Source organism: Lonchura striata, chromosome 6, assembly GCF_046129695.1.
Source record: "Lonchura striata isolate bLonStr1 chromosome 6, bLonStr1.mat, whole genome shotgun sequence".
Lineage (NCBI taxonomy): Eukaryota > Metazoa > Chordata > Aves > Passeriformes > Estrildidae > Lonchura > Lonchura striata.
The window spans coordinates 62769596-62789225 of NC_134608.1; the positions used below are offsets into that span (position 1 = coordinate 62769596).

Here is a 19630-nt window from a genome sequence, read left to right on the forward strand (position 1 = left end):
GTAAAATAACAGTGTAAGGAAAGGTAGCAGAGGCCAAAGAGAGGAGGACAATGCTGTTTGTGTGTGCCCCATGCCCACCAACACCAGCTCCTCATCCCCAGCAAGGGTAAATCCCAGCACCAGTCACCCTGGATCTGCAGCGAGGGGAAAATTCCTCGGGGACCTTGATGTGCATCACAAGGGACACACATGCAATGACACCACCACAGTGAAACTCTCAGGCCTCTGCTCAGGCCACAAGCAGGGTAACACCACAGCATCCACCACAAGAGGAAGGTGCAAAACCAGTGTGAAGTCACTACTAAGTCTCTGTACCCAGGAAACTTTTTATAAAAGGAAGAGATGAAACAAGGAGACTTATAAAGAACTACATTTATTTTTTTTTTTACAGCAGATATCATAAATAAAGCTATAACAATTTTTTTTTCACTATGTGCAAAATACAGAATTTCCATGTGAAAATTTAAATACAGAGTTAATATTTAATAACAAATATTCAGTTAAGAATATAAAGTAAAAGGAAGACAGAAGATTTAGGAGGAGAAGGACAGAATCCTCATTGGGCAGGAAGAGCAAGGAAAACTCTGCAACAGAGAGTAAAAAACACAGCAATAGGAAGTGATTTGAAATGGCAGACCTTTATGTCATGACCTTCATATTAAAGCATGCTGAGCTTTATAACAACACACTGCAGCCCTGAAATACACTAGGAGTCACATCCCAGCCATTTGTGCAGGAAATGACGTTTGAAACACTGAGAGATTCTGTGTGGGCACAGTGTGGGGACTTTCAGAGCCATCAAGTCACTTTAGGATACCCACATCAATAAATACAACTGGCTGAGTCGTGCAAATGTACAGACCAGCAAGATAAGGAGCCTGGGGCTCTGGCCCTGCTGCCTTCCATGTTCCTGCCTGAGGCATGTGAAATAGGGAAGATGGCAGAGGATGTTTGGCCCCTCCTAAGATCAATCCCCAAAGGCCCTTCCCTTTGAGAGGGGTCCTCAGCCAGACCCTCAGTGTACTTGCTGGTCAGCCTGAGCCCTTGGTTCTTGCTGGGATTCATTTCCCTTTCTAGACTGGTGATTATACAAACTGGACCTTATGTAAAAAAACATCCAAAATAATGGTGGGAGAGGGGTGGCAACATCTCATGCAGCAACAGAAACCAAATCATCAGAGTGCCAAGCAAGGCCCAGGTAATAAAACCACTCACACCAAAGCCCTCTGGAGCCTGGCATGTTGACAGAGAACCACATGCACTTTTAGGCCTGCCTACGATGTCACTTGGGGTGGAAGACTAGAACTTGCAGTATTTTGATTATTTTGTTTATAGAACCTTTTATACCACACTTTTCCAGTAGGAAAGCAGGGACACTGCTTGTTCATTGGGTGTGTGAGCTTGATGCAAATAGGTGCTCATGTTAACCTGGAAAATCAGATATTTCTTTCCTTATTTTAAATCTTTCCTTTAGTTCTTGAAAGAAGGCTTTAACAAGTTCTTTCAAGAAACCCTTTACTTGCCTAACTTACCTTAAAGGCACAGGGAGGCACACATGCATGGACAGAGAGAGAAAAACATTACCTTTTCTAGAACTGTGAACTCAGCAACAGGTTAAATCATCATGCCAAAGCTCCATTAATATACCAGACACACAGATTGCTCCAACAGTTAAAAAAATAAAAACAAAACACACAATAAAATGCTTTCAAACAACAGGGTTAGTCGTGCAATTTTGGAACTGGAAAAAAAATCACCTGAGAGCAGAAAGGCTTCAGCCAGTGAGCGGGTGCAGCACCGGAATGTTGAATTGGACTAAAAGCAATGAGGGAGATTGGCAGAGAAGACAGCAGGGAAGAAAACACAGAACTTCACTTGGTTATGTAGGAAAGCATCAGGAAGATTACATCGGTACAAAGAATAACTGGCCAAAATGAAACTGCCTTTTTTTCATTCAATTATCAATGAGGACAAGCAGGTATGAGCATTACTAGCAGAACAGCAAAATGAAATCAAAAAATCAACCAATTGGAGTGATACCAATAAAATAATTCTCCCAACAGAATTACCTGCGAAATCCCAGTGGAATATGCATGGTAATTAAGATTCCTCAGGAAAACATTTTCATTATGCAAGTTCCTGAATTTTGTTGTGGAAATGTAGTGATTTATGGGCCATTATACAAATCTATATAAAACCAATACCATATTTTAAATGTTTAAATTCAAATTTTTAATTTAAATTTCTTTTTAAAAATCTTATTTAAAGATTTAAAAATCTTGTTTTTACACTTTCTGCTAGTAAGATTCATTTGGTTTAATTTCATTGATCAGAGATTTGCAAGTTTCTTACTACATCACCATTTTCTCTACATTTACCATTATGCTTGCTCTGCCATAGTAAAGAGCAGGAGAAAACATTAGGCAGAAGTGTTCCTAAAGATTTTACTATTGACAAACTGAAACTAAAATTGATGGCAGCCCTAATCTGGAAACCTGACTACCCAGCAGTTTGCTGTGTTGCAAGAGTAACCACACTGCAGACTGCCTCCTTTTTAGGGTCAAACAGTTACTATGCTTAGAAAATAATTAAAAATAGTACAGTGTTTCCAAGCTAGGTTTTTTTAAATGCTGCAAGAAAGGTACCGATATATTACATATGCACAGATTGCCACCATGTAACTGTAATTATTGCTGTGTCCACTCAATGTCTAGCAAAGTTTGGCTGAATACATTTTTCGCATTAAAGGCAATTTATGTCAAAGGAATGCTACCTCATATCTAACAATTTTCTTCAAGCACTTTTTCAAGTTTTGTGCATAAAAATAACAATTTTTTTTCCCCAAAATACATAACCACTCTAAAATGTGAAAAACTCATCCTCATAGTTTAAAGAAAGTCAAACTATCTAGAAGAAAGATCCAGTTTGTAATTTATTTTAAACAGCAGACACATTTCCTTCTCATACCTAAGAAGCAAAACAGTTCAAATCACCTTTTCCCCCATTATATTAAATCAAATCAAATCAAAACAGCAAACCCCAAGACCTGCCAGCCCATAGGAAGCACAGTCATTTGAGACCACTGGCAGGTGATCCTCAATTTTGGTACTAAATGAATGCAACAGTATTTCCTATTGTTTATGCCACATTCTTCTGGCTACAGATAAATGCTACAGATGCTTCTCATTTTAGACTGCACGTATTGCCATGTTTAAGGATTTGCCTATTTCCTGGTAAACTCAATATAAATAAGTATTTGAAAGGCAGGGAGCACGCTTACCTCGCTGGCTAACTAGGCTGAAAGTAATGAGCATTGGTATGTCACTGTGTCCTTGGTGCTTAACAGATTAAGGTAGACCTTCTGATAAAGGTTGAAGGATATCTGAAAGAAATTTACTCATCTGCTGCTCCAGAGAATAGAATTTCACCTTTCTGCCACCAGCTGCACACGTTGAAATGAATTACCCAAGTAAAAAGTTACTGCCTAAGAATACATTTCTAGGCTTTTGATATTTGTTCTAAACCTGCATTTTTTAAAAATTCCAAAAGAGACTGGGAGTAGTGCCTGCCCAGAAGCACAACTGGAGTGACTTCAGTTACAAAGGAGTGCTCCATAAATTGGTATGCCTCATATCAGTCACCAAATGAGGAAGCCCTGACTTGAGGAATATTCGGTCTACTTTTTCTACCAGTTTCTTTGACTTAAAATTTCAATCAAGCCTTCATTCAACTATCATTTGCTCTTCAAATTTATTGAAAAACTTCAAATAAATTAGTAGAACAGATAATACCCACTATCAACAAAAGGTATCCATCACATGTAAAGCAATGTAAAAGACATTACTAGGAGCAATGTGAATTATGTACACGATTTTTTTGAAACATATTCATGCAAGTAAAAATCTCATAACCTAGAGCAAAGATGAAAGCAAGAAAACTGAAAAAAGCTATGTGCCATACTCAGGTTTCAAACCCCAGTCATTTGTCAGAAATATTCCTGAAAGAACACACATGCTTTCATGGTCTAACTGAAAAAAGAAAAAAAAGGCTGGGGAGAATAGGAAGAAAAATGGTTTCAAAATGCACCATCTTCTCCAGTGGTCTGATCACAGAATAAAATGGCGGGGGGGAAATAATCTATTAAATATCCTTCATCTGACTCCATGTTCTGGAAATGTGTTTGGACACTGTCCTTCATGCTCTAACATACAGTACATTTTATGTTGAAAAATTCACTTGTACCTCGCTTCTATCAGAAGGAATCCACCATTCAACGAAGTCATGTGTCAAATTGCACAAAGAGCAAAAACAAGGCCCTCCAAACCAAAAATTCCCCTCGAGAAAAAAACAGCCAGACTGTTAATTTTGAAAACTGGAAAGGCACAACTGAGCAAGACACAAAGAAGGATTCAAACCCTACAGAATCTTTTCACCCATTCAAGCACATTTTCAAGTGATAGGCCTGCTTCCTGGTACATGTGAATGAGTACCTCTAGGAGAGCAGAGAGGAATGGCACCCCAAGGCTCAGGAGTTCATACAGGTAGGTATAGTTATGTGCATTGTCCCTGAAATGGAGGTGGGTAGCGTGCAGGAAACCATGCATCCAGTTAGACAGGCGGCTGGGAATGTCAAGCAGATCCCTGGTCACCCGCAGGGGCCAGCTTAGCGTGCCCCGTAAGAAGGAAGTCAGGATACCTGGGGACCTGTCCTCTGGACTGCTAGCAGTGGACAAACTGCTTTCTGTGGTGATCTCTGAGTGTTTGGCTTCCACTTTCTTCCACGCGTCTATTGCCTCCTTAGAAAAAGCATTAAAAAATAAAAAGTGTTAAATATGTCTCTAAAGTAGGTAAGTCCCGTTTCTGATACTGCCTTCAAGTCTTTATATGCATTTTCATTTCTAGTTGCTCTTAAGTTCAACTTTACTTTGCATAGAAAAGGTAATCCGTTGAGATTCAGATTATTATTAGATATGCCTAACTCACAGAATGAGAAGATTTGTATTTTAGCACTGATTTTACTGCACATGAGGTAGAAAACATCCACACACACACAAGTATTTCACCCTGCCCCAAGATTGCATTGGCAATATAATCACTCCATACCTTTCCATGGATCTGTATTGATGCTCTTCTCTTTCTGTGTTTTGTACTGATTCTGCAGTGCGTAAAATGAGGTTTACAGTAAAATTTACCTACAAGAGGGAAAAATCAGTTACAGGATGTTATCTATATATATATGGACTTTAAAAAGGATATGTTATCTATATATATATGGACTTTAAAAACACTGTTGCATTTATAAAAAAAAATGAAACCAGGATGATGAGCAGCTGGGCAGCAAAAGGAATGGGAAACCTGGCACTGATTCTGACAAACAGCTATGAATAGATTTCTTTTACAGATTTGCACATTAGTTCAATAACATAAGGTCATTTATCTACCTCTCAGGTATAAGATTAATAAACAGCAAAAAAACCAACATCCCATAAACACAAAGTTATAAGCTAACACAAGACATCAAGCAGAAAAAAAAAAGGCAGTAATCTTCTCAAAAAGACATCTTTGCAAATTCTCCACACTGAAAAAAGAACCACTTTGACCTTGAATCTTTAATATTTTTGTGTATATGAGGTTAATACCCTGATCTACTCAAATACTTTGGGAGGGACAAATGAATTTCAATTCAGTTTGATAATTCCATTCCAAACTAAAAAAATAATAAAAAAAAACAATTAAAAAAAGGAAAACCCCAGGATTTAGGTGGGATGAAGCATCCAGGATCTGAACATCTTGTTCTACAGCAGCCTGGAGTAAATCACACTGTGCTTGGCCAGTCCTACTGCTTTCAGCTCCTGACCATAACATTGAAACAGAAATAACCTACATTCCCTGCATCCATGTAAATCTGCCAGTGCTATGCCTTGTCCTTATAGATCATGTTACTTAACAGCCAGGTTTAAATGGAGATAAGAATAACTCTATATTATTGGAGAAACCTCACCCCTTTTTTCCTCCCCTTACTTTGACCTGTGATTCAACAAAATGCATTTTGTCCACTCAACTTATTTTCCACCGAGAATTTCTTCACTTACAGCTCAGGTCTGTCATAAGTCAACTCTTTTGAAAACTAGGACTGCAAGTACGAGGACTCAAAGATCAGCAGGGACACAAACAGCACACTTGGCAGACCTCCTCCTGACCGTGCTACCAGGACAGATCTTTCTCCTTAGTCCCAGTAAGAGGCACCAACACTCAGACATTTCAAAATACTCCTAAATAGCTCCTATATTACCTTCTTCAACATCAAAGGCATAAATTCCTAAGCGGAGTGTTGTAGAACATATTTCACACTTGAAGCACTCCCTGTGAAAGAAGTGGCCTTCTGCACTCAGCCGCTCCATGACATAGACCCGTTTCTTGCAGAAATAACAAATGTCACTCCCCCCGATGGACTTGGGAAATTCTTTTCGCAGAGAACCCTGTTCAAAGATAAAAAACAACATAGAGCTGTGCCTCCACACCCAGATATAAATCCTTATGAATGGGGCAGCTTCTTTAACTGCTTGAAAGGTTGCACAGCACTCTTCAAGCAAAATTCCAGTCGGGCATCAGTCAGCTTTTTATTACTCATTATTGTAATTCTGAAGGTTTATGCAGCAATTAATAAATCAGACATCACAAGGATCTTAAAGAGGAGACTTTGATGCTGGACTTGCATCCAGTTTCCCTCTAGGAGTTCACCAACATTTTGATTACTCAGGTCCAAGAGCAGCATCATCTCTGAGTACTCCCTCATCACCCCGCACCGTCCTGGCTCCAGAACTCGTGTCTCTCTCAGAAGCTGAAGACACACCTCACCAGCCTCAAACAGCAGACTTGCATCTGCAGCCAAGCAAAAAAACACCCTAAACTCTCAGTTCAGACACAATCTGGAGGAAAATGCAGGCTTGTGCTTTAAGGTCCAGGAGGAAAAGCAGTCTTCAAACACTCCACCCTTCCCATCACCAGAACTATGCCTCCCCTCTCAGCCGTGTTCCTCCCGAGACTACAGCCCAACCTGGGGCTTGGTTAGCTTTAAAAATAACTTTGTTTCCTACCACACACATTCAGAACATTTCTAACACTTTCAAGATACAATCCATATTAACCATGTGAAACTCTTTTGAAAGTTTGTTGAAATTAGGCTGGTAATTAACATTCTTTAATTGCCATGAATCTCATCCCCTCTTACATACACACACAAAAGGTACAGAAAAGTGAACTAGAAATTTATTAGATGCCAGTGGACTTCCCTTTTCTTATTAGAGGCAGCTATGAGGATGTTACTTTGCATTACTGTATTATGGTTGGTTACGGGTTGGTACAGGGTCTGTGCCTGCCACATCCATTACCACCTCCCTCCCCTTCCACCATCCCTGCTACAACAGGAGAGGTGCTACATGGATGGAGGACCAAGGCACACTCAGACAGCAGCACACAGTCCACACAACTAATCTTTCATTAGTGAGCAAAAGGCAGCCTTGGAACCATTTCTTAATGTTAAGCGGAACTCACAATTATCATTGTCACATAGTCTTCTGCTGAAAAGTTGAGAATTCCATTCCAGATCTACCACTGATGGATCACTTTAGAGCATGAATCTTTCCAAAGAAACAACCATGCAAATGGAAAACCACACAGATGTGCTTTTAAACCCATGGTGTTAGTAGTTACAGTGAAGCTGAAACAACTGAGTTTAGTGCTGGCTGGTAAGTAAAGTGTCATCACCACAACACAACACCTTACTTGGCTTCCCAGTACCTGACAGCCCTGAGTGGTGGAGGCAGCAGATGGTAAGTGAGGAATGGGGCAAGAACCTGCAGCTCTGTCCAGAGACCGCTTCTGAATTCAACACAGAACAAGGTCAGAGTTGAGAAACAGCCCTCTTCAAAAGGAGGCACAGTGATTCAGCACTTGAGTGTTAAAAATAACTTCATAAGCACGTACTGCACAAAACTTTACTTAGAAGCCACCCTGAGTAATAATTGTCTTTTGTTACTAATTATACAGTAATTACATTTAATAAAAGCCTTCTGAAGTTTTAATTCACAGCCAAGTAAAAGAAATAGAAGATGTGGAGAGCAACATTTCCATCAGCACATTGTGCCAATGTGCACCTGATCCTTTTGTGAAGTGTTAGACCTTTCCTAAGGCTTCAAGTGCTCCACAACTGGGGTCTTAAGTCAGGATGGCATTCTGAGAACATTACTCTTAAGTCAAATTACTGTTTCTTTGTGGGTTTAGTCTTACCAGTTCAAGCTGTGCCTTGGGTCTGTGATCATTCACATACAGATTTACAAGAACTTCAGCCACAGCTCCAATGGCATGTGAGACCTTGCCTACAGTTGTCTAATCAGGAAAGGGGAGAAGATGAAGAATAGAAGGAAGAGCTTTAGTTACCCTCGAAAGAGAATTTAAAGACAAAAAAGGACAAGAATGATTTGGGAACATGCAGACATTGATACAGGGAGGCAGGAGAAAGAGCAGAGGAGAAGTCCAGCAGAGCACAAGCATGTTCATGCGTGATGAGCGTGGGACCACAGAAGGCTTCTGTGCAGCCCACAGACTTTTCTCTGAGGATGACTGAGAAGTTCCTGATGGGAGCAAATGCTTCTCCTCAAGGCTTCCTGCTGTGTCCATGAAAGGCTGAGCTGGGAGCCACTGCCTGGCTATCTGAGCTGCACATTATGATATTAAAAAAACTCTGTTGTTCACTTCAACTTCTCTGGGACTTAGTTGTTCCATTTCAGAACAGGGGTGGGATTGAGCTCCATATGAACACTCCCCAAACTGTGACATTTCAGGGAACATTCTATGAAAATGTATGAGCCAAGTCCCACACAGAAACGTTTTGTTGGTGCTCTCAGGGCAACCATTTGCCCTCTCCCCAGTGACTCATCGCAATGTCAGAGAGAACTGGAGAAACCACACTCAGAGAGGGAAACATCTCCTTTAATCTGCTTCAGCCACAGAAGTTAGGCTGTTTTTAATCAAATATATCAATCAGGCCTGCAAGGAGCCAGCAGTGGCTTAGACTGTGGCTCCAAAAGCACAGTAGACAGACCGATGACTGCATGGTCCGTTCTTCCCTGCCAAAACACCTGCCTGGGGACTGGAGCAGGGGAAAGTGTGTGTGAGTGTGTGACAGGCAGCAGGTAGGGAGGTACTCTGCTCCCGGAAAACAGACAGTAAAGGCTTCACAGATTTACAGAAATATTTTCTACTCTAAATCAAATTTCCTCTATTGACTGGGATTTCAGCTTTCTAGTCAATGTAAGATCCCACAGCCTCTCTGGTAGCCAGTGCAGCAAGGGCCATCCTGGTTTGGCCAGGGCTCTGGTACTCTGCTTCTGAAGTCAGGGCACTGGTTTTTTCCATAAGGACAAATACATTATATCATATCTAACTCTCCATTTGTCTCTCACAGAGCCCAAATCTCAAGGAAGTCCCCCTCTTCTCAGTGAAATGATTTGTCTACTACCACAGCACCAAGTCCTGTTAATAGAAGGTTTTAAAATACCTGAAAGTTACCATGAAGAAAGAAGAAAAATATAAATTCAACAGTATTCAAATACTTTAAGACAATTTTAAAGCATTTTCTATCAAGTTTAAAAACACTTATAGTGCACTGTGGGTGTGTTTTCAAAAATTATTATGGATTAAAAAAAAAAAAAAATCAAGGGAACATGTCTAATCCTTTACAGCCCCCCCTTATCTTTTGAGAGTTATCTCATCATTAACTTGATACCCAGGCAGGTACAAAATATACATGTTAAGACTACAAAGGCCATTTAAGGGATACATTTCTGTCCTGTTTGGTCTTGTTTAGCATAAAAAGACTTTAAAATATTATTCAATATCTGGATAACTTGTGGGTAACAACTGCAAAGTGAACTGCTAATTACATACCACAACGCTGTTCCAGGTGGCACACTGATTTATAAACCACTACAAGACGTGCTACTTGCTCCAACAGGAAAACTATGTTCCTTTGATTTGCTTAAGAACATGGGACAAAAAAAAATTTCCTCCCCAAATTCTGCACTTCTGAATATGCTGAGCAATCTCCAGGCCATGTACAAGTTCTTGTCCACAAGATCCAATGTAAAAGAAAGTGTTCAAAGTTAGCTGAAACACAAAGTTTTCCTTGAACTGGAGCAATCAGTTAAATAACAACGCTGTGCTTGAAGGGCAAGTAGTTGAATTTCAGGAAAAGTATCCTTGAGCCTAAACTACACCTTGAAATTCATCCCGTTGGCTGATTTCTGTTCTCCTTTGGAACAATCTATGTCAACATTAAAGCAGTCAAAACAAGAAAATTGCATGTTTACAAACACTTTAAAAATGTTATTAAAAAGGAAATGTTCCTATAATGAATGTGAATTCATGTTCCAAGTAAAAGCAAGTGAGACTTCAATTTAATTTAGCAACAATGCCCTTAAAACCAAGCTTTAACTTTTGGTCAGCCCTGACTTGGTCAGGCAAGAGATGATGTTGTACACCAACAGAACTATTTTGTTCAGTTCAAGTGCCACTCAATCACCAAGCAGAAACATCAGGGCAGGATGAGGATCCACCAAGAGCACCTGCCACCCTCAGAGACACGCAAAGAACATCCTGAGTGCTCCGAGGCTGCTGCTCTGCTCAGGTCACACACAGCTTTGTAATGCTGGGGCCACTGTCTGCATGGAACAGAATATTGCCCATAGTTCAGGCAGCTTTGTGCCAGCAGCTTTAAAGCCTTTGCTGAACAGGAATCCTAAAGAGTTACCTTACACGGTGAATTTCAGGGAACAACCAGAAAATGCTTAAAAATCCCAAGCGTTTGTGATTTCCACAGACTGCTGAGTGTCAGTGGCATGCTGCTTTTCAGCAGGTTGACCAGGGTGGTTATTACCATGGGAAGAGAAAGTCTTCTGTATTCCCCTGTGTTATTACTCAGAACTGCACAGCCAGCCAAGTCAGCCTCAGTAGCATTCTCGTAAAACAAAGGAAACATGCTCTCTGCCTCCAAAAGCATACAATGCTTTCCCTTTGTTCTTTCATATCCTTAATGATTTTTCTGGTCTTATTTTGCTTTGAGGGTGATTTATTTACTTTTCGTACAAGCTGCTACGTATATTTTCCCTCTGAGATAAACAGATTTGAGTAATAAGTTACTGTGTGTAGGAAACACCCCAGCACTGCTTACTGCTGGTAATTAGAGTCACGTCACTGAAAGGAAGTTGTTGGTCCAAGCTCTGCAGGGAATAAATTGATTGCAAAACCTACCCAGTTCTTAAGACACACAGTGTGGATTCACTCATCCAAAGCTCAGGTTAACAGAGTTTTCTGAAGGTCAATCCAACCTTGAGCAGAAAACAGGAATAACCAAAGCCCAGCGTGTAATATAATATATGCTAACGCATAATTCTAGCTATGTGAATTTTGACAGCTGATTGAAGCTAGAAGGCACTTTTGATTATTATTGACATATTGCACACAAAGGTAGTTCTTACTGAGTTGTAATGACTGCATGTCTTGAAAGAAACAATATGGTCCCACAGCCTTCTTTTCAAGTGTTCCTTGCAGGATTTACGCTTAGTAACATGTTTCTGTAATTAGGCATGATTTCATAGCCACCCTTTTCAATAACTGTGTCTCCATAACTAATACTGTTCCAAGGAAAACTCAACAGGTGCAATGGTTTGCCATGTCTGGTAACAACCTCAGAACTAACCTGAAATTAAAATGACAGCACTAGCTATTTAAAACCATGGGAAGGTGCTGATATTTATGGGTCATATATCATGAAGCTTTACAGAACTGAAAACACTTCTATAACCTACTATTTGTCTTCTGGGGAAAAAGCAGAAACACTGACAGCAACACATAGCAGTTCTTCCTGTTGGTTTATCAATCCCAAAACTCTTTCTGATACTGAAGCCTACACTCAACTAATGCTAATTCTCAGAATAGAGAGTAGAAATTCAAATTTTGAGACCCATAAGCCCCGTCAAGGTAACAGAGATATAGGCAGTACATATTCCCGGTACATATTCACAGCAGAGAGGTCCAAATGTATTGTTGAACAGCACTCGAAAATGCACACTGTGCATCTGAAATACTGCTGACTTTTAATTTATATAGCACTGCACGTTTAGTCAGTGTTTCATAGAGCAGGATAAAATTTTCACATTCTGAAAAGCGTGCAATCTGTAAGGATAAAACACAGGGACAACAATTTGACCATGAAAGGGCAGGGATAGACTCTATTACCACCTGTGCTCCTGACAGGAGGAGTAAAGATCACCTGATCATTACCAGACCTGCTGTTTAAAAATTCTCCAAAATGCCACACAAAATGCACCATAGTTACACCTATGAAATGCATAGTCAACAAGAGGCTGGCAGCCTCTACTACACATGGAGCTGTGTATGCAGGCATCAAAATGCTCATGTATGTAGATCTGCCAAAGTGTAAATGCAGTCCTACTTAACTAGCCAAATATTTACCCAGTGAGATGAACATATATTTACTGTGCTGGTGACAGAACTAGATTTTCTTGCTTCAGCTGAGCTGCATTCTGCCAGTGTCTCTGGAGAGAGCACTTTTCAGCTGAAATAAACTCAGCCTGAGTGAAACCAAGTGACAACAAACTATTACCACAGCATTTGAGTACAAAGGCAAACTAATCAAGGCTGTCAGTGCTCCTTAAACAAAATCCAATTTTTAAAATATCCAGAAAAAAAAAGATTGCTCAGAACAAAGGTTCCCCAAGAAGTGATGTTAAAATCCCAATTAAATAATGTCTCACATATTCTCCATATAATTAAAAGCCTAGTTCTCATATTCTAAAGGGTTTTTCAGATAGCTTGGGTTTGGATTTTTTTTTTATTCTCTTGGCAGAGTCACAATAGTTCTCCAAATCAAACGAACATCAGCCCTCAGTCTTTTGGAAACCATGACTTAGCTTAAAACCCATCACATGCTATAGCTCTTAGGTCATAAAAAGCAAGAGGTAAATCCAGAAAAAGGAATTACTTTCAAGATGAATGAAAGGAATTAGGGAATTAGGGGATTACTGCAGCGAGGCATCTGCTGAGCTTGCAGTGTCCTTGAAGGGCTGTGTCCCCTGTATTTCCCTGGGGATTGGGAGCCAGGCAGTCATCACAACACAGCCCACTAGCATCAGCCTCAGTAGTAAGAACTGAGTATCTCTGACTGAAGTTTCACCAAGTATGGATGTGTCCTCTCCATAAGGTCTGCTGCTACAAAGAACTCTATTTTAGATATTCACATGCAGAAGCAAGTTTAAAGTACAAATAATTAAACAAACAAAAATAAAATCTCTTTAATGGTAAATACTCATACAACTCTAAGAAATGTCCATCCTAAGATATGGTTAAAAAACCGTCTTTGGGCAGGTTTTCCCCTGCAGAGCAGACGGATATTCTTATAAAAAGAAACATAAATGCCACCCAAGAAAACTAACCAACGCCACAGCATTCAGTTTGCTTTATAATGTGAAGCTTTCTTCAGCATACCTGTGATATCATCCAACAGCAGATCTTATAATTTAAAATAAGCAGCAATGCAAAATTTTCAGAATTGAAGTAAAAAGTGTTAAGCATTTGCTTTGTTTTTCAGCTTTTATCTGAGCCATTTCTGATGATGACATTTCTCTTACAAACATGCAGAACTAACAACAGCAAAAAAGGAAAGCTTGATTTAAATGCGAATTATAACCTATACAACAGGTCTGCTGGCAGCACCTTCCATTCAAGCCATTTCTCAAGCAGCTTGAGTACAAGTTTGGGTTTTACATGAAAAATCTCTTAAGAGAGTACCTGTTGAGAAGAAACAGCAGAGGAAGCTGAACCAACAGATGATGAAGCAGCAACAGCTGAATGATGAGGTGGAGAGCAAGAGGGAGTTGGGGGCTGAGAATGGGGTAAGCCTTTAGTAGGTAGCTTATTCTGTGTAGAGCAGAAACAGGAGAGTTATCCAAGAGACAATGACATCAACACAGGTTAAGTTCACCGTCATGCATCAAAAAACCCAGAAACAACAATGACAGTTCTACTCTTCCCTCTACATCTGCACAGTAAGGGCCCATGGAAATAATCAAGGCATCTTCATGGTGAATGATATTATTGTACTATTTCTTTAATAGAAGTATTCACAGTGGGCAGTAAAGTAAGATAGTGCTGGGAGAAAGCATAATGAAATCCAGCAAAAATCAGAGTGCACAGAGGACAACTGCTCGGCATTGTTAGAAACTGTGAGCCAGCAGTGTGTGCTTAAGCACAAGACATAGTTTATTTGAACATATTTCTCTCCTGCTAAAGCACTCTGATTAGCTTTTTGATTCAGACTGTTTTACCTCAATCAAACTATGCAATAATATTTAAACAACACTTTTTACTAGTTTCAGTGGGATCCACGTTACTTTTCAGATCCACACAAAATGAAAGGAAGTTAAAACCAAAACCACTGCAATTTCTTTCCCTTCATGAATTCTTATACACCTTGCAATTCAGCAGTTCTTCAGGTGCAAAACTTAAAATTCACCTTTGGAAACTCCATGTATCCAAACATTGAGGCGAGATGTGCTGCTTTCTCCTTAATGTTCTTTTTATGGAATTCCCTATTTGCTATGCTCTGAGCTCTTTTCTGCAGTGACAGCCAGAGGACAGCCAAGAAAAGAAAGAGAGAGATTTCAGTTAAAACCACATCCATAAACAAAACATAGAAGTATGTAGAAAGACTTCTTATTGTCTTAATACAACCTAAAGTCAACAGAGAACAAGCCAGCAAAACCACAGTACACAGATTATCACAGGCATTTAAGAGACAGAAAGGAAAAAAGTTGCTTGTCACCTGTTTCATTTTTTCCTCCAGGTGCTGAAGGCGCTCAAGCACTCCAGAAAGTACAAATGCAGCAGAACAGGCAGATGCAAGATTTTCAGAGGTTTCTGACAGACTGGGCTGGGGATCTGTTTTGTGCACAGCCTTTGCTCTCCTGGCCATATGATCAGAACCATTTAAAGACTGTTTGGGTTCCCTGACCTCGTGTTCACTCCTAGCTACCACCTGAAACCAGGAAACACTTGAAGTGAACAAAACTCTGCTTTCTGCACTACCATGCAGTACATGCAGCTTTTAAGGATGCTTCTGAAAGGATGGCACAGTCATGCACATAACTAGAAATAAAATGTTCTCACATCACTCTTTGCATAGTATCTACTGCACTTCTGGTGTTTGTGGGCATGCACTGAAATAAATCAGTCCTACACAACTTGTGCAGGCCTTAACATCCTTCTCTACATTTCTGAGTATTTGTGGATAACCTCAGACAGCAACAGTGCAGAAGAACATCTTCTTCTAGGGTTTACAGCAGAAGTTTTGAGTTGGAGATTTTTAGCATCACAATTGCCTGAAACTAAGCTTGTAATCGAATTATATTTATGGGGATTTCAACAGTAATTCTTGCCATAGTTCTAGGTCTAGTCTGACCCAAATCAGTATATTATATATTTCAGATTTAAGGCATTTTCTAAGGCATTCAGAACACATCTCTGAATTTGAGTTTTCATATAAAATAGCTTCTGACCTACAGATTTCCACATGCAATACAGATCTCATTTCACTGCAGACTGCTCTTGAAGTGCCACTGCAGGATATTTACTTCAATTTAAAACTCTGATGAAAAGTGAATATCAATACTGTTTGAGATGAGATTGCTTTCAGTGAAAGTACTAAGTGAAAAATGTAAACTACATTGTCAAAAATTTTTCTCCATATATGTGATGCTGCAAGAGAGCTTTCAGCAGAAATTCTTATCACAAGTTCTACTTATAGAAATAAAACACCTGAGCAACAATATCAGCTTTTCAATACTCAAGCTTTTATCTAAGATATTTTTGCCAGGTTTCTCTCTTAGCCTTATCTTTACAATAGCCCAAAGCATCAAGTACATGCACAAATTTTCTGGTACTGCTGTAGTTTTGCCACATGTTAAATATAACTGTGTAATTACATTCATACAATTTGGAGTCTAGATATGGTAACACAGAAATCAACACTTATGTTTTCAGGGTATTTCCACACTTTCAGAGAGTTTTCTCATCTGGCAAAGCAGGAGTAAAAAAGCTTTAATTTTCTAATGGTATTTTCACAATTCTCAGCTAAATGTGTCTGTGAATTCTGCAGTTTCCATCCAAATATTGCTTTGTATCTTGTGTAGCCCTGCAATAACAGCGAGTTCCCAGCAGTGATATAAATGCTGTAATTGCCAGGTGTTACCCATAGGAGCTTCCTACCTGCCTTTTTGGTTGAGGTGGAAGAAGGCTTGGATCCGTAGGTTTAGCAAAGCGAGGATTAACAGGAGGGTCAGAGGAGAGCAGGGCTGGCCTATCTGTTAGCTCCTTGTGAAGCATTTTTAAAATTGCAAAGACAGAGTGAAGGAGGGAAAAAAAAGGAAGACAGTAAATAGAACTCAATGAATTTCTGAGGCAGGAAGAAATAAAAAGCTTCTTTTAAAGACACATTTTTGCCTATTCTTGCCAGCCACCCATTTTATTAGCAACTTCTACCATCAAAGATATACTTAAGTTGAACACATTCAGTCCTTTTTAACAGAGTTTATGATCAAAACAACTTCCTTCAGCATGGCTGAGGAAATCTCTGGCCACTTACCACACACCAAAAGCTCAGGGCATTGACAAGTAGCCAGGTAGCATGCAAACAACTTTGGTTCAAGGATAGACAAAGTCACTGGACATCTATAAAACCTACACTATTGGAGGACCAAAATATTTAAATAAACAAACAAATACAGGATGGAGAATTAAGAAAGCCACCATCTTTGTCAAAACATCCACACCTTGCTCATCCTTCCTTCAGATGACAGACCTAAATTCTGCTGATTCCAACTATTTCTGGCTGAAGTGTGATTTTAAGCTTCTCCTCCATACCTTGGCAGCATGGGATTGTTTTTAAAACATCTCTAGTCACACCAACAACAAACCATGAAAATGCTGTACGATGCACAAATGTATTCCACTCTGCCTGGTTTTGGAATGGAAATGGCAGCCAGACATATCTTGTAAGAGATTTGGTTTCCTTTTTACACCCCCTAGATTTTCCATAAAGACAGATTCCACAGGATACGCAGTGTGCTTTATTTGAAAAATACAGGCAACAACAGGCCTTCTGCAATACTGTATGCAGCCAGCTTAGATTTCCAAATAACACAGATTCTACAGTCTCACTCCCATGAGATTTCTAGACACTGTAACACATTGCTATGTATTTTTGTTAGATGCATTAGTCAATCTGTATGAGTTGTATTTGTTTACCAAGTATTGAGAGAAATACTTTTAATTTGCAGGTAGTATTAAAATAGACAATCCACTTCAAACAGCTAACAGACTCCTGTCTTCCTGGGAAATTTGCATCACCTTCACAAGGAGGGGCTACAGTTCAATTTCAGAGGTGGCTTTCATGTCCATCTATGACCTACCTGTCTCCGCAGAATTGTATTTGAAGCATTCTCTTCAAACTTTGCCAGCAGCTGAGTTGCCATTGATTTGACTTTGTTCTGGTTCATGCCTTCTCTGCCATCACTCTGTTCTTTCCCGTTGTTTGTCCCCTGGCTTGGAGAGCCTGAAGTCTGCAAAGAAACAACAAACTGTGTTTTTTTTATGTTTCGTACAACACTCATGAAGGGAGAGGAGGAGAGAGGTAACATCCTTTTCAGCAAGGGGTGAAAGGAAATAAAATCTTCAGTATACTAAAATGATATGTTTAGCATGCAAAAGTTGCCAAAAAAATGTTTTCTTGGGTCCCAGAGTACAGTAAAAGGGAGCATTCATCAGTGCCGCTATTCATAAAGGTGACTAATTAGAGAAGTGCTGGAAACCAAGCTGCAATGCAAACTCTTCAAATAAAAAATTGTCTAAATAGACAATTAGGAAAAGGAAAAAAATCCCAATAGCTTAAATGTTCCTGTGTCAGAACAAAAACTAGATCAATTTAGTTAATGCTCTACTCCCTACCAAATTATTAAAATTAATTGAGCACTTCTGTGCACGCCACAGTAAATTCAAGGCTTCAAGGAAGAGATTTTTCCTTGCCATGCTCCAAAGGTCAAACCTTGGTCCCCCAGCTCCCACTGCTTCCTCAGCTCTGGTGCCCATCAAGGAGCTGGACATGAGTGGGCACCACTGAACACCAACCTTCTCAAAGACACCAAAGAGTCCTTTCCGACGCCTTTTGTTAGTCTCATTTTCTTCTGTTTTCCCTTCAACCTAAAAGGGCAAAGCCAAAACAAGTTCCATGGGTTACTGCAGCAATTCCCAAGTTCCTCCCAGGAGAAGTTCCATCCCCAGGCAGGTGAGGTCTGGGCTGTGCTCAGTCAGGCACACACAGGTGAGCAGTGCCAGCATCAGGGGGTCTCACTGCCCCATCAGAGCCCCCAGCTCAGCTGACTGCTCCTCATGCAGGTATCAGGGCAGTAAAAGCTGTCACACAGCCCCTGGGACTGGGAGCTCTAACTGGACTCCAGGGCATGAGAATGCATGTTTGTACACTGTACTAAACAGGCCCTACAACTTGGTGTTTATCTGTCCCTCTTTCAGTACTGAGGAGTTTATAATTCATAAAACACTAACATATCCTTGAAAAAACGGTTTTACAGCATGAGTTATTCTGTCAATTTTCAGCTAGACTGCACTGTTTTCCAGAGAAGTAACAAAATCCAGAAACCCCTCACTCTTTCACTGTAACCCCCAAGTCTCTCTTAACCCATCTGTCTGCATGCAGATCATGAATTCATAGTGCAGTCACACTTCCTTTTTTGAGCAATTACTGGCTGCCTTAAAGGCCTGTCTCCCTCATAAGGTTCACCTCCCTGACTATAGCTGAACATTACAACACTCAAGCAACCAAATTGCTTCTTTTGTGCTTGAGCCACGCACATATTTCATTATTTTACTCAGCTAGAGATTACACAAATCACTTCATACTCAGTCTGCACAAACTTGAAAAGTAGTCATTGCTGGCAAATTTTTATCACTTCTTACAACATTCAGTCATGAAGACTTGATACAGTGATAATTTACTAACAATAAACTATATTCTACTTTTTGGATTTGCCCACGCTGTAACTTAGTGTCTGCTCAGTCAACTTAAAAAAACCTAAAAAGGAATAAAGATCAAAGAATGCAGGCTTCCTTTTTACATATAGACTGACTGTAATAAATCATTATGCATTGAAGACAAGTAATCCCAAACAACTTGTGGGCAATCACCAAAGGAATCAGATGACAATATTTCAATTACTTTGCTTTGCTACATGGTCTTCAAAGCAGCAGCTCAGTATAACTCAGCTTTGCACTACCTACAGTCATCAGTCTATGCAGAAAAGGTGAACAGAGAACACCACAATGTATTCTGCATAATAGCCTGGGCCACATAAAAGCAGGTTTTGCTAGAGTGAATGGAGCAAAGCAAGGTGCTACCTTTCAGAAATCAGAATGAAAGGACTCTCATTAACACGCTGACAAAGAAGTGAAAGACAAAGCAATTTAATTGCCGAGCAAGGCT

The 19630-nt window shown here is 39.9% G+C and overlaps 1 protein-coding gene across 2 annotated transcripts in view; it reads right to left on the bottom strand.

Annotated features, from left to right (window-relative positions):
* Nucleotides 1-354: 354 nt before the first annotated feature.
* Nucleotides 355-19630, bottom strand: part of MICAL2 (microtubule associated monooxygenase, calponin and LIM domain containing 2) — a 75852-nt gene continuing 56576 nt past the window's right edge. Inside the window, exons 15-27 of one of the 2 annotated variants that reach the window (XM_021527535.2) lie at nt 18262-18333; nt 17547-17696; nt 16345-16449; nt 14903-15115; nt 14594-14695; nt 13870-13998; nt 8290-8388; nt 7801-7881; nt 6293-6479; nt 5104-5192; nt 4697-4796; nt 1758-1815; nt 355-584 (exon numbers count right to left, since the gene is read on the bottom strand). In XM_021527535.2, the coding sequence (XP_021383210.1) occupies nt 1775-1815; nt 4697-4796; nt 5104-5192; nt 6293-6479; nt 7801-7881; nt 8290-8388; nt 13870-13998; nt 14594-14695; nt 14903-15115; nt 16345-16449; nt 17547-17696; nt 18262-18333 (1368 nt within the window). In that variant the 3' untranslated portion in view covers nt 355-584; nt 1758-1774. Of the gene's footprint in view, nt 1816-4696; nt 4797-5103; nt 5193-6292; nt 6480-7800; nt 7882-8289; nt 8389-13869; nt 13999-14593; nt 14696-14902; nt 15116-16344; nt 16450-17546; nt 17697-18261; nt 18334-19630 lie in introns of both variants that reach the window. The other variant, XM_031505075.2, reaches the window with a different exon arrangement.